General features: G+C 40.8%; 1 protein-coding gene across 3 annotated transcripts in view; it reads left to right on the top strand.

The window, feature by feature from the left end:
* The window catches only part of UVH3 (5'-3' exonuclease family protein), a 36073-nt gene extending 24612 nt beyond the window's left edge, over window positions 1-11461 (top strand). For all 3 annotated transcript variants that reach the window (XM_088986581.1, XM_088986582.1, XM_088986583.1), the window contains 7 exons: window positions 5823-6017; window positions 6506-6591; window positions 6764-7061; window positions 7150-7286; window positions 8786-8870; window positions 9455-9967; window positions 10536-11461. In XM_088986581.1, the coding sequence (XP_088842707.1) occupies window positions 5823-6017; window positions 6506-6591; window positions 6764-7061; window positions 7150-7286; window positions 8786-8870; window positions 9455-9967; window positions 10536-11228 (2007 nt within the window). In that variant the 3' untranslated portion in view covers window positions 11229-11461. The remainder of the gene's footprint in view (window positions 1-5822; window positions 6018-6505; window positions 6592-6763; window positions 7062-7149; window positions 7287-8785; window positions 8871-9454; window positions 9968-10535) is intronic.
* Window positions 11462-12996: the final 1535 nt, after the last annotated feature.

Genomic DNA, 12996 nt, shown 5'->3' on the forward strand with positions numbered 1-12996 from the left:
ATCCACTAAGCGCTCCTAGATAATAGCCTAAACTGTCTACAAAGCCCCAAAGCACAAATACAAACTACTTTAGGAACTTTACCATGACTTGATCCCTCTAAGGGGTACGTAGGCAACCTTAAAAGGTGCAGTTACAAAATAAACAAATTATTTGTTCTACTCTTGACCCGTATGAGTATAAATTGTGAATGGCAAAACCAAAAAAAAAAAAAATCCTACTCATGGCCTGCAAGAGTATGAACTATTGATGGCACAAAAAATTCTCTACTATAAACTATGAGTAGTTAAAAAATAATAAAAAACTCATGGTCCACACAAGTTTAGGCTGCGAACAATCCAAGAAATTCTTGCTCTTGCTTGCAAGAGTGTAAACTTTGCAAGCCGGTGGTTGCATTGCCAATTACAATAACAACCACCAACTTGGGGTGCATTTGTTGATATATAAATTTTGGGCCTAATAACTTAAATAAATAGGGCCCAATATGAGATTGAATAAAAAGGAGCTATTGGGTCCACTAAGAAAAGAATAACAAAAATTGGGCCCAATAAAGATGTTGGATGAGACCTAATGTGAAGTTTAACTAGAAAATAGGCTCCCTAATGTGTTTGTGGGGAGGTACCATTAAATCCAAACCCAAGAGTATGTTGGGTAGGGCCTAGTACAAGCCAAACTGAGTAGAGGCAATGAGCATTTGCCACGTTGAGACAGGCTCACCATTCATGGCAATCATAAAGATTTTTTTCTCTCAAATCAATTAGAGAGGTTTTCTCTATTCAGTGTAGTGGGGCCCAATTGATTGGCAACCATGCTTAATTAACAATTTGGTTAAAAGGAAAATTTGGTTGACTGATTCAAGGAGGATTAGCTTAATTCAATTAATGGATTTCCTTCCTTCTATGGGCTCTAATTTCTTGCCAAGTTGTCACGGGGGTAGTTCTACAGCGGAAGAAACCCGTGCGGCGTCCTGGCCAAGGCAGGCCAGGGCAAGCCTTTGTACGCATAGAGGCTAGGAGTTGCCCGATGGGATGGCTCCACCAAAGTTAGTAGCACTGGATCATGACCTCAAGTCCAATGGCCGGGGCACTCTCTTGGCTCAGACCGGTCCATGGGAGGCGCCGCTTACGTGCTAAAGGGGGACAACCATAATGCAAGGTGACCATGCGCCGATGAGGTGACTTGGCACCGATGTGAGGGGTCTCTTGTATGCCGATGATGACAGGCACCTGTGTGCCATGATGATAGGCAACCGCTTAGGCCGAAACACACCCGTGCGCTAGAGGCAACGGGATAGCTCACTCAGCTTGGGCAAGGGACTGGCGTGGTGAAGGGTCATGCTTGAGTCAAGCCCGCATGCCAAGCCTTCCTTGAGAGTCGGTAGCGCAGTGCCGGTCCAACACTATCCCCATGAGCAAGTGTGCGCCCATGAGGAACCTTTGTAGCCATGCTAGCCGTTAACCGGGGCCGCCCCACCAGGGGATGAAGGTCTAGGAGTTTCAAGGTTAGGCACCCAAGGAGGTCGACCACCCTTCCTCAAAGAGTACGTTAAGCTTCTGGTGGTCTGCCTGAAGATGACATCAGTTCTCCCAAAAATCTTACAGGCGAAAATGACGGGCATGTCCCTAACGTAAGCTTGCCAAGTGTAGGCAAGGCTAAGCCTGTGTCAGACCGTCACAGGCTCCCCCACTCAATCCATTGTGAACCTCGACAATGGTCTTCACGTGAATGCGCGTCTGTGTCCCGCGCCATCCACTTCTCCACCAGTTCCAGGGCTCACCTGGTCAACCCGGGTCTTGCCTATGTTGGTGTCCATTTATGGGGACAGAACCATTTCACCATGCTGGCCTGCCTGGACTTCACCCCTCCAATGTTGAGGTTACTCAAACCGCGCAATGGCTATGCCGTTGAATTGTGAAAGAAGGGCCCTCGAAGAAATGTGTGTGGTGCTTCGCGGAGGTCCGCCCCATGTATCATCTTACCTCAAGGCTCAACCGTCTTCTTGGTAGCTTTTCAGTGATGCTACCGAACACGCTGATAGGTCTACTCCTCATGTTGGCGATGACCTGGGTACCCTTTCACCATGCTGGCCTGCAGACTTCACCTCGTCGATTCGGGTTACTCAAACCTAGCCATGGCTTATGCTCTCTTGGCCCTCGAAACTACGCTTCGCCTCGCCGACTCGGGCTACATCTTCACTCTGAGGGGGCCCCACTACTGCTGCCTCAAGGAGACCCGACCGCAATCTGTGCGAATGTGGAAACTTTTACCCATGAGTTGCCGAACATGCACTCGCCTAGTGATAAGCTTCTTTTGTTGCAAGTGTTCAACCTGAAAACTGAGCATGTCCACCTGAAACTTTGCCGGTGTAGGGCCGCCATGCTCCAACGGCCAGCGCAACCACATTCCTAACAAGGCCCACGCGTCTGCCCCTGCATGAGGACAACAACCAATGCGTCTGCACCCGCAAGGGAAGCTGTTTTAGAGTCATTGGAATGGGAACGCGAACATTGAATGGCCTCTTGCTAGGCCTGATAAGCAATCTACTCAGATAGTGTACCCACATTCCTATCAAGGCTCACGCGTCTACCCCCGCATGAGGACAACAACCAATGCGTCTGCCCCCGCAAGGGAAGCTGTTTTAGTGTCATTGGAATGGGGACACGAACAATGAAATGGCCTCTTTCTAGGCCTGATCTGAATTCTACTCGATCCTGGGTGGAAGTGCCTAGGGACCACACCCCAAAAAATGCTGCTTGTCGAAATGACCGCTTCAACTGGCTCTGGGCTAATCTGCTGAAAACCACTGCGGCTGCAATTGGCCAACTTGCTCTGATACCAACTGTCACGGGGGTAGTTCTACAGCGGAAGAAACCCGTGTGGCGTCCTGGCCAAGGATGGCCAGGGCAAGCCTTTGTACGCATAGAGGCTAGGAGTTGCCCGATGGGATGGCTCCACCAAAGTTAGTAGCACTGGATCATGACCTCAAGTCCAATGGCCGGGGCATTCTCCTGGCTCAGACCGGTCCATGGGAGGCGCCGCTTACGTGCTAAAGGGGGACAACCATAATGCAAGGCGACCATGCGCCGATGAGGTGACTTGGCACCGATGTGAGGGTCTCCTGTATGCCGATGATGACAGGCACCTGTGTGCCATGATGATAGGCAACTGCTTAGGCTGAAACACACCCGTGCGCTAGAGGCAACGGGATAGCTCACTCAGCTTGGGCAAGGGACTGGCATGGTGAAGGGTCATGCTTGAGCCAAGCCTGCATGCCAAGCCTCCCTTGAGAGTCGGTAGCGCAGTGCCGGTCCAACACTGTCCCCATGAGCAAGTGTGCGCCCATGAGGAACCCTGGTAGCCATGCTAGCCGTTAACCAGGGCCGCCCCGCCAGGGGATGAAGGTCTAGGAGTTTCAAGGTTAGGCACCCAAGGAGGTCGACCACCCCTCCTCAAAGAGTACGTTAAGCTTCTGGTGGTCTGCCTGAAGATGACATCAGTTCTCCCAAAAATCTTACAGGCGAAAATGACGGGCATGTCCCTAACGTAAGCCTGCCAAGCGTAGGCAAGGCTAAGCCTGTGTCAGACCGTCACAAAGTGGCACCTTTACAAACCTCTTCCAATCAACCTTATTTATACAAAGATCATCAATCTGTTAATTGGAGATCTCAAACCAGCTAATTTTCCAAAATAATACAAATTTTAAATAAGAGAATCCCATTAAGCTGGATGTCTTTCAAATCAATCTTGTGGGGCCCTTCATTTAAATGGCAGTCATTACCTATAATAGAATCAAAATTATTGTCAAATGAAGAAGGAAACCATAGCTGGCCGAATATGGTTCCTCTCATTTGAATTCAAATCTTTGGGGTGGGTTTGAATTCAAAAGTAGCCATCCCTATAAAATGGAGAGGAGAGCAAGGAGACTCTCTCTCTGAGAGGTGACTGGGAGGATGAAGAGAGCTAGTTCGTCTACAGAAAAGAGAAGATAAAATAAAAAATAATAAGAGAAGGAAGGGAAAAGATAGAAGAATTTGGAAGAAGTCTAGCTCATTTGCTGATGGTGAAGTTTCAAATTAAATGCTGTTAGCCACGTGCATGTTGAGAGATGTTCAACTGAAATCATTCTCTCCTCTTCGGCTCTCTCCAGCAATTCCCGAGTTTTGTTTCAACTTTTCTTGTTGTAGGAAGGAAGAACCATAAATTCGATTTCTCAACCATTGAAGCTTCAAAACTGCTACAGTCCCGTGTCACGCGAATCGAAGAATTTGGTCCTTTGAGTTGCTATAATCAAAGAAAGCTCCCATCAAATTACTGAAAACAAGAAATCTTCTATCAAATTGTTGTAATCAAGAAGATCTTCATCGAATCATTACAAGGGACCTCCTACAATTAAAGTCGTCAAGCTTGGATTCCTAGGGAACACAATGATACAGTAGATGGCTTAGCCAAATGTGGTGTGTATTTGGAGCATTTGTATAGCGATAAGCTTCCTCCTTTGTAATTTGTAGGGGTTCTTCCCCTGCTTTGTGCATCTTCTCATGAACCTCTTCTTCCTTTGATGAATCCTGGTTAAATTTTCTCAAAAAAAATAAATAAATAAATAAATAAAGTTGTCAAGATTTATGAGTCGTGTATGTGACAAGCTACAAGTGCAAGTTTAGTTGTGTCCGTGAAATGAGAATTAGGGGGTATTCTTAAAAAAAAAAGTTTGTACCCCATTTACATTTCTCAAAAAAAAAAAATCTTTTAATTTGTCTTCATTATTTTTTGTGCTCCAAATTTAGTGCGAAATTTGTGTTGACAGGGTTGTCTAGAGGTTCTAGACTGTCCTAGTTCTGTTCTTTTAATATTGGCATTGACATATTGTAATCTAGCCTAGGAGTTGATGTTAGTTGCAATATCTAGGGTTTTATTGAGAAAGAAAACAAGAAGAGAGAAATGGAGTTATGAATGGAGAAGAGAGAGTTATTGTTCACTCTCTCAAATTTGAGATTTTATACTATTGGGAGAAATTACAAATAAGCCCTCATATCGACGCCCAAATACAAAAGAACATAATTGACAAAAATACCCTTGCACCCAAACAATCTCAACACTCCCCCTCAAGCTGAGCATATATGTCAATCGTGCCCAACTTGTCTAGGTTCTTGGAAAACTTTGGATGATGAAGGCCTTTAGTGAGACAATCAGCGAGTTGGTCTTTCGACCTTGCAAAGGGTAGGCAAATCTCTCCACTAGCTATCCTTTCTTTGATAAAATGTCTATCCACTTTGATATGTTTTGTACGGACTGCTGATATCATCCAGTGGTAGTCTGACATCAGCAGCTCACCCTTAAAGCAAAATCCAATAGAGGAAGACTCTCCGAAGACCTTCTATTTGCTCTGATACCAAATTGCAATATCTAGGGTATTATTGAGAAAGAAAACAAGAAGAAGAAATGAGAGAAAGGGAGGGAGAAGAAAGAGTTACTGTTCACTCTCTCAAATTTGAGGTTTTATATTATTGAGAGAAATTACAAGTAAGCCCTCATATGGGCACCCAAATACAAAAGAACAAAATTGACAAAAACACTGTTGCACCCAAACAATCTCAACAATGTTGATATTTCATTTAAGCGTAATTTGTTTGTTTCTCTTTCTTTCTCAATTATTGGGAACATTTAAATGTTCATTTAACCTGATGTATCTGTTTTTCCTTCTGTTAATGTTGAGTTGTAAATGTTCATTTAACCTGATGTATCTGTTTTTCCTTTTGTTAATGTTCAGGAGTTGTAAATGTTCATTTAACCTGATGTATCTGTTTTTCCTTTTGTTAATGTTCAGGAGTTGCTGCAAATGTTTGGCTTACCATATATTATTGCACCCATGGAAGCAGAAGCCCAATGTGCATATATGGAACTAGCTAACCTTGTTGATGGTGTTGTAACTGATGACTCTGATGCTTTTCTGTTTGGTGCACGAAGTGTTTACAAGAATATATTTGATGATCGTAAATATGTCGAAACATATTTTATGAAGGTTTGAATTTGGCACTGCAATTCTTTATTTGTTTTTATTGCCTTATTTAAGGTTATATCATGAGATTTATAGCATGTCTTGTAAAGTTGTAATATTTCCTTCTTGTGTCAGTATTTGTTTGAACCTCTTTACGTGTGCTGATATCTGTATCCCAGGTCTCTGCGATTGTTTTTCAGTTTTTGGCTTCTGGTAACCGGTGCTCACATATTATAGAAATGTTTTGAACAATGGGGATGCCCTTGTTTATTAGGGGGAGAAAAAGGAAAACAAGCTATTTGAGCTAGTGCTTTCTTCAAATGCACTCTGTTGGTCTTTTATTTATATGCCAATCATATAAGACTTTTGGAAGCGAAAATGGAAAAATGCTTCTGAAAACAAAACCCAGTGCCATATTTACAAACTGGAAGTTTCTTCTTCGTTTTTTTTTCCTGTTTCTTTGAACATGTGACTAATTGCTTTTTCACAAGCTAATTTCTTTTACCTTTCAGGATATTGAAAGTGAGCTTGGGTTGACCAGAGAAAAATTGATACATATGGCCTTACTTCTTGGAAGTGATTATACTGAAGGAATCAGGTCAGTTCAAGGAGTTGTTTTTGTTAAGCTCTCTGGGCAACAGGAGAAATTTCTTTCTCTCCTTTTTTTGCCTATTGTAGGCATAATGTGCTGTAAGTTGTTATACTCGTATACAGAAAACAGACGTTGGTAGTGATACTTTAATATATATATTTTTTAATTTGTGGTATAGTGGGATTGGAATTGTTAATGCTATTGAAGTTGTACATGCATTTCCTGAGGAAGATGGCCTCCAGAAATTCAAGGAATGGCTTGAATCTCCCGATCCATCTATTCTAGAAAAGTTTGATGCTCACTCTGAATCCAGTTCAAGGAAGAAATTGTTAAAAGTAAATAAGAATGATGTAAATTACTTGGAAGGCAGAGTACAAGAGGGCCCTGCATTTGATGGGAGTGTCCCCCAAGGTCAAAATGATAGGCAATCCATGGATAACATCCAAAACATAAAACAGATCTTTATGGATAAACATGTAAGTGCTTTGTTTCCTACCATTCCTTTTTTTCTAAATACTTGTTAAATTTATAGTCTCATAATATAATTTACCATTTTGCATGCAGAGAAATGTGAGCAAGAACTGGCATATCCCTTCATCTTTTCCTAGTGAGATGGTTGTTTCTGCATATGCCTCTCCACAAGTGGACAAATCTACAGAACCTTTCTCATGGGGGAAGCCAGATTTATTTGCCCTTCGCAAGTGAGTCATGATTTTAATTCTAACCACTAATTTCATGATAAATTCATAAAGTTTTGACTTACAGGACATCTTTTCTTAATTTTAGAATATTATGTTTGCTTGACATTTATCTGCATACTGTTCTTTCTGTTTTGATAGTTAGTATGCCTCAATAGGTTACACTAATAATCTCAAGATGTATAAAAGATATGGTAATTGACCCAGGGGAAGAAGATTAGAAGATTGCATAGTCAAGGTCATCACCTTTTTCCCTCCTTGGTCGTGCTAAATTTACTATGATGGATGAAGCCTGTGGTTTCAATTGGTTGATATATTATATACATAAAAGGGGATTGAATAAGAGAGAAAATGAGAAGCCATTAAACCTTTTAGATAGGTATTGGTCCATCTTAATGGGTGTTTATTTCTTTCTTTTTTTCCCCGTTTACCCCTAAAAGTGAATGGACTGTTGTTTCATGTGCATGGGCTGTGTTCGAGTCACCTCAGCTGTATTTTTTACAAGAAAAAATCATCACCATCATCTAAACCTTACCCCAACTTTATGGGTTTGACTACATGAATCCTGTTTAGTGCCATATCCATTGTTAAATTATGAGTGCTTAAATCATTTCTTACTACGCCAACTCATGTCCTTTCTGGTCTGGCCCTAGGCCTTTCAACTTGCAGTAAATCACTTCTTATGGGTGTTGCAGATGGTCTTCTGTGCACATGAGCAAACCATCTTAGTCTACTTGCTCTCATTTTATCATCTATTGGAGCTACTCCCTAGTTTCTTTTGAATGACTTCATTTCTGGCCCTATCCTTACTAGTTTTTCCACTCGTTCATCTCAGCATATGCATTTATGTCACGCTCATTTTTTTGGACATGTTTCTTGACTGCCCAGTACTCTGTTCAATACAGCATTGCTGGTCTTAAACTGTTTTATAAACCTTTCCTTTTAAGTTTTAACCTGAGTGGTACTTGCCTATCACAATAAACAATATGTATGAGTTAAACAAATGGTTTTATAAACAAATGGCTTATAGACTAGTGGTTCGTGTCTTACAAAAAGACAACTCAGGTTCAAAACTTCACAACCTCATTTTTGTGGCTAATTCTCAAGTGATGATTTGAGCAGTTCTTTAAAAATTGGATAGTTCAATAAAAATCATCTAATTTTCAGAAAACTGTCTAGGTCAATAACGGTTTAGGTGGTTTTTTAGAAATTTAGAAACCGGGCTTTCTAAAACCCATGGAATATACTAGGTTGCAGGCCGGATGGTTCAATCATCTGACCTGGTCTGTATCTGACAATAATTGTTATCTCCAGTTACTTGGTGACAATTATATTCAAGACTAACTGACTAATGGTTCATAGTCATTCTGTTTAGTAATTTCCTCAGGCTGTTTGGATTCATATGCATGTGCTCTTTATGTGAATTAAAGAATAGTCTTTTTTTGTATTTATTCAAAGAAGATTCACAATTTCTTGGTTTTACAAGACGTGTATGTGTGCAGACTCTGCTGGGAAAAGTTTGGGTGGAGTAACCAGAAAGCTGATGAATTGCTACTTCCTGTTTTAAAGGAATATAATAAGCATGAGGTGAGGCATTTCTGTTCCTTTTTTTTCTCAGCGGCAAAGTGTATTGGATGATTTGATATATCACTTCATGTTATTCTTGTTATCCTCCACCAACTACAATTAAAACCCTCCCATTCAAAATTCCTCCAAAATAATGATCATCTGTAGAAATTGGGAGAGCCATATTATTTTCCTTGTGAGCCATGTTTCTTCTTTTGGTCCAGCGTCTTGCTAAAGCTGTGGAAAAGGTAGTTGAGTCAGTGAATTATGCACTTAATGAGCTCTCCAATAAGTTTAAGTATTTAATGACCTAATTGAGCTTGACATTGAACTGGATTGAATCCTTAAAAGTAAAGCCTCTTATTCTTTTAATAAATCGTTTGGTTGTTGCCATATACCAAGGCAAAGAATCTCTATAAAATGTTTTCTGGTGAAAACTCAAACTCATAATATAAGCTCCCCCATTATTTCATCTGTCACCATAAATCAGCACTTGTTTATTTTGGACCCGTTCATTCTGTTTTTTTATAAGATATACATCTCGAAGAACCCATGGTTATTTTCTCTCTGTAACTTTTATTTTTTCATGTACATGCCTGGTGTAGACTCAACTGCGGTTGGAAGCATTCTATACATTCAATGAGAGATTTGCTAAAATTCGCAGTCAAAGAATTAAAAGAGCCGTGAAGGGAATAACAGGAAACAGAACCTCAGAGTTGGATGATCTTCCGTGTGAAGCTTCAAAAGTTAAAAACAGAAGTAGGGTGAACCCCCTCCCTGAGGAAAAGAGATCCAATATCTCTTTAAATGGAAATGGCGATTCTTCAGCAGAATTACCATCCAAGTGGCCACGGAGAAGAGGAACGGAGAGTAAATCTGCCCCATCTGAAGTAACAAATTCTGCACCACCTTTCCAAATGGACAGCAAGAAATCTACCAAGAAAAGATTGAAGAGAGATACAGGAGGAAGACAGAAAGGCAAGGGAGCAGGAAGAGGAAGGGGAAAACAAGCACCTAACCATGATGCAATTGAAACCAGCTCTACTGATAGCGACAATAGCTGGGATGAACAGGAGATGCAAGTTGAGAAGACAGAGGGGTTGCCTGCAGTACGCAGGGTAAGTTCTACATTTTGTGCTCATTCATTTCCAGTCAGGTCTTAGTTGACCTTGACCCTCAGGAGTCCCTGCAAATGGCATAGGCTTGAATACACACTAAACATCAACCTGGTTAGATGGTTCAAACTTTCTTAGTAGGCCTTTTCTGGACCTTTGGTAAATCTCAAGCTGACAAGCATGAGTAAGAGTAGGGGTGCAACTCGGGTACCTGATTTGAAGAATTTACACTGCAGTGGGCCTGGATCTTCAGTCTAGGCCCATTCAAATTTTAACAAAAACCAACCTGAGCCCGGCCAAGTTGCACCCTTATTCAAGAGTGACTGCATTGTGCAAGAAAATTCTGGAGGTTAGGTCTGTATTCAGTCCACCTCCCCAAGAATCTGAATAGCCTGGGCCAGCATTGGGTAATGATCCTTACCAATGTTGGCATAGGTCTCATAAAATAGAAATCCCATATTCCCATTTAGGGTATAAAAGTTCTTAGTGGTTCTTTACCATACAAGTTTCTTCCTTCCTAATCACTTTATTTATATCTGTATTTTCCTATTCTTGTTTATAAATTCTGCAGTCAACTCGACTGAAGAAGCAGGTAGAATATGCAGTTAAAGATTTAGAGATTGATGGCCTTGGTGAGTCATCAGAAAGAACAAGAGAAGAATTTACAACTGAAGAGACAGTAGAGCAAGAAACATCTGCCGAAGAAAGCATGTTTGGAGATATTGCTCATGGGGTCGAGGAAAGGAATCAATGTGATCAGAGCAATCCTTCACTCAAAGATGGTTCCTGTAGGGACTACCTTGAAATGGGAGGTGGGTTTTGCATGGACAAAACTGAAGGGTTTCTTATGGATGAAGCTGGAACAGAAAACAGGTCAACTCAGTTTGGTTCAAGCCTGAATAGAGCTTCTAACCCTGATGGGGATTTTTCACCTATAGATGGAACCTGCGGAGACTACCTCAAAATGGGAGGTGGATTTTGTATTGATGAATGTGATCCAGATACACCAATTGACTCGGTTTCTAGCCCCACAAGAAGCTTAGAAGGACATCTTAGTGGAGAGAGGAAGATGGATGCTATTCATATTACTCAAAGTTTAGACTGTTTGAATACCAGGATGGATGATAACTCGGGGATCTTAGGTGTGCCTCTGGAGGGCCATCAACCGGATGTGCAAGACCAAAAAGATGATTCTCGTCCGACATCCATCAGTGTCAGTGGTTTAAGTGCTATGCCTTTCTTGAGAAAAAGGCGGCGGACCTAAAAAATGTATATTTTCTTCAAGATGGTCCACTCCTGCGTAGTCTATGCAGGTCGTGCAGATACACTCATACACCTCTTTCGGGTTATATTTATGTACAGTAACTCCGACATGTATTTATTCAATTAGGGTGCAAGATATTTCCGGTGCAGTTGCCTATGCTTTGCCCAAGTTTTGACATGGAGTAAGCTAGGATGAAGTAACGAAGGAAATACAATTTTACATCGAGACAGGAACTTGGAGATGGTGTCACTTCTATTTTCCTTTTTGAGGGCTAATCAGGGCATATCCTAATTTTGATGAAGGGGGAACATCCTTTTCAAAAAGTCACTTTTGTCCTATTCCTCGTATGCCCTCCTAGTAAAAAAGTGGGGGAATTAGGCTTGCCTTGATTTTGATTTTTGAATCAACCTGGTTCTCCCTGAGTTTGATAATTGCAATGGTAGGTTCTTTATTATATTCTAGCTTTGTTTTTGTAATTTTTGAATCAAGGTTCAAAGTATCAACATGTATTGGCTTTGATTTGGGAGTTCTCAGATATGCCCCTACGGAGGGTGTATCGGGGTTCTGACTAGTTCAGGGGGTGGAGGAGCTTTAAACTGTCCCCTTAATCGGTTTTGAAAATAAAAATTAAGAAAAAAGTAAAAAAAAAAACAAATATAGCCCAATACGCCCCTACTGGCATATCGGGGCGGGGGGGGGGGTATACTATCGGGAACAGGGACAGGGGACGGGACTGGTTGAGAAATGGGTGGACCTTTTCCTATGTGAATTTTATCTTTAAGGCCCTAACCGACTAGTAAGATTCTGTAGTTCAGCATCTGATGAGTGGATCAATAGAATGGATTTGCATGGGGGGGTATACTATCGGGAACAGGGACAGGGGACGGGACTGGTTGAGAAATGGGTGGACCTTTTCCTATGTGAATTTTATCTTTAAGGCCCTAACCGACTAGTAAGATTCTGTAGTTCAGCATCTGATGAGTGGATCAATAGAATGGATTTGCATGATGGGTGATCAAGATTTTAAGGAAAATGTTCTTTCATTTAATGGATTCATTTTCTTTTTCTTTGAAATTTGGATGAGGAAAATGCTCTTTCATTTAATGGACTCATTTTCTTTTTCTTTGAAATTTGGATGATAGACCCGCCTTTAGAGTATTCATCAAGCCCTAATCTCATTTTTATTTCGTGGCTCAAAGGCATATATCAATAATCAATTCTAGGCATCGCCTAATTACCGCTTTTAAGCTTCTCGGCCAACATCACCACCAAAGAGATCCCATGTTCTCTTTTTTCTTCTTCCATCTCAAATTCTCAATGGACAGAGAGAAAAATAAGAGAAACCCATCCCCATCTTTCCTCCTAGAGTCTAGGGAATCTCTTTTGGTATATCTATATCTATATGTATTACTAGTAAGCATGTATGTGTTTTGTATGTGGCAATTCTAGATATGATAATGATAATAATGATATTATATCCAATTTTTTTTTTATAAATTTTATGTATTTTTTTGTTTTTATATTTTATATTTTATATTTTTATTATTAATCAGATGTAGATTGCAAAATCTAAATCTGATTACATAAACATCTCATCCAAATATGTGATAATCGGATTTAGTTGTGAAGTTTCAAGTATTATTGATAAGCCTACTTGCTTGGTAGGGATGTAAACGGATTGGATCGGATTCGAATAATGGTATATTTGAATATGATTCAATAGTATTAACAACAGATTCGATCGCATCTCATAAACATGAATTTGAAT

The sequence above is a fragment of the Nelumbo lutea genome, chromosome 4, assembly GCF_056320005.1.
Source record: "Nelumbo lutea isolate HS-2025 chromosome 4, American lotus-T2T, whole genome shotgun sequence".
NCBI lineage: Eukaryota > Viridiplantae > Streptophyta > Magnoliopsida > Proteales > Nelumbonaceae > Nelumbo > Nelumbo lutea.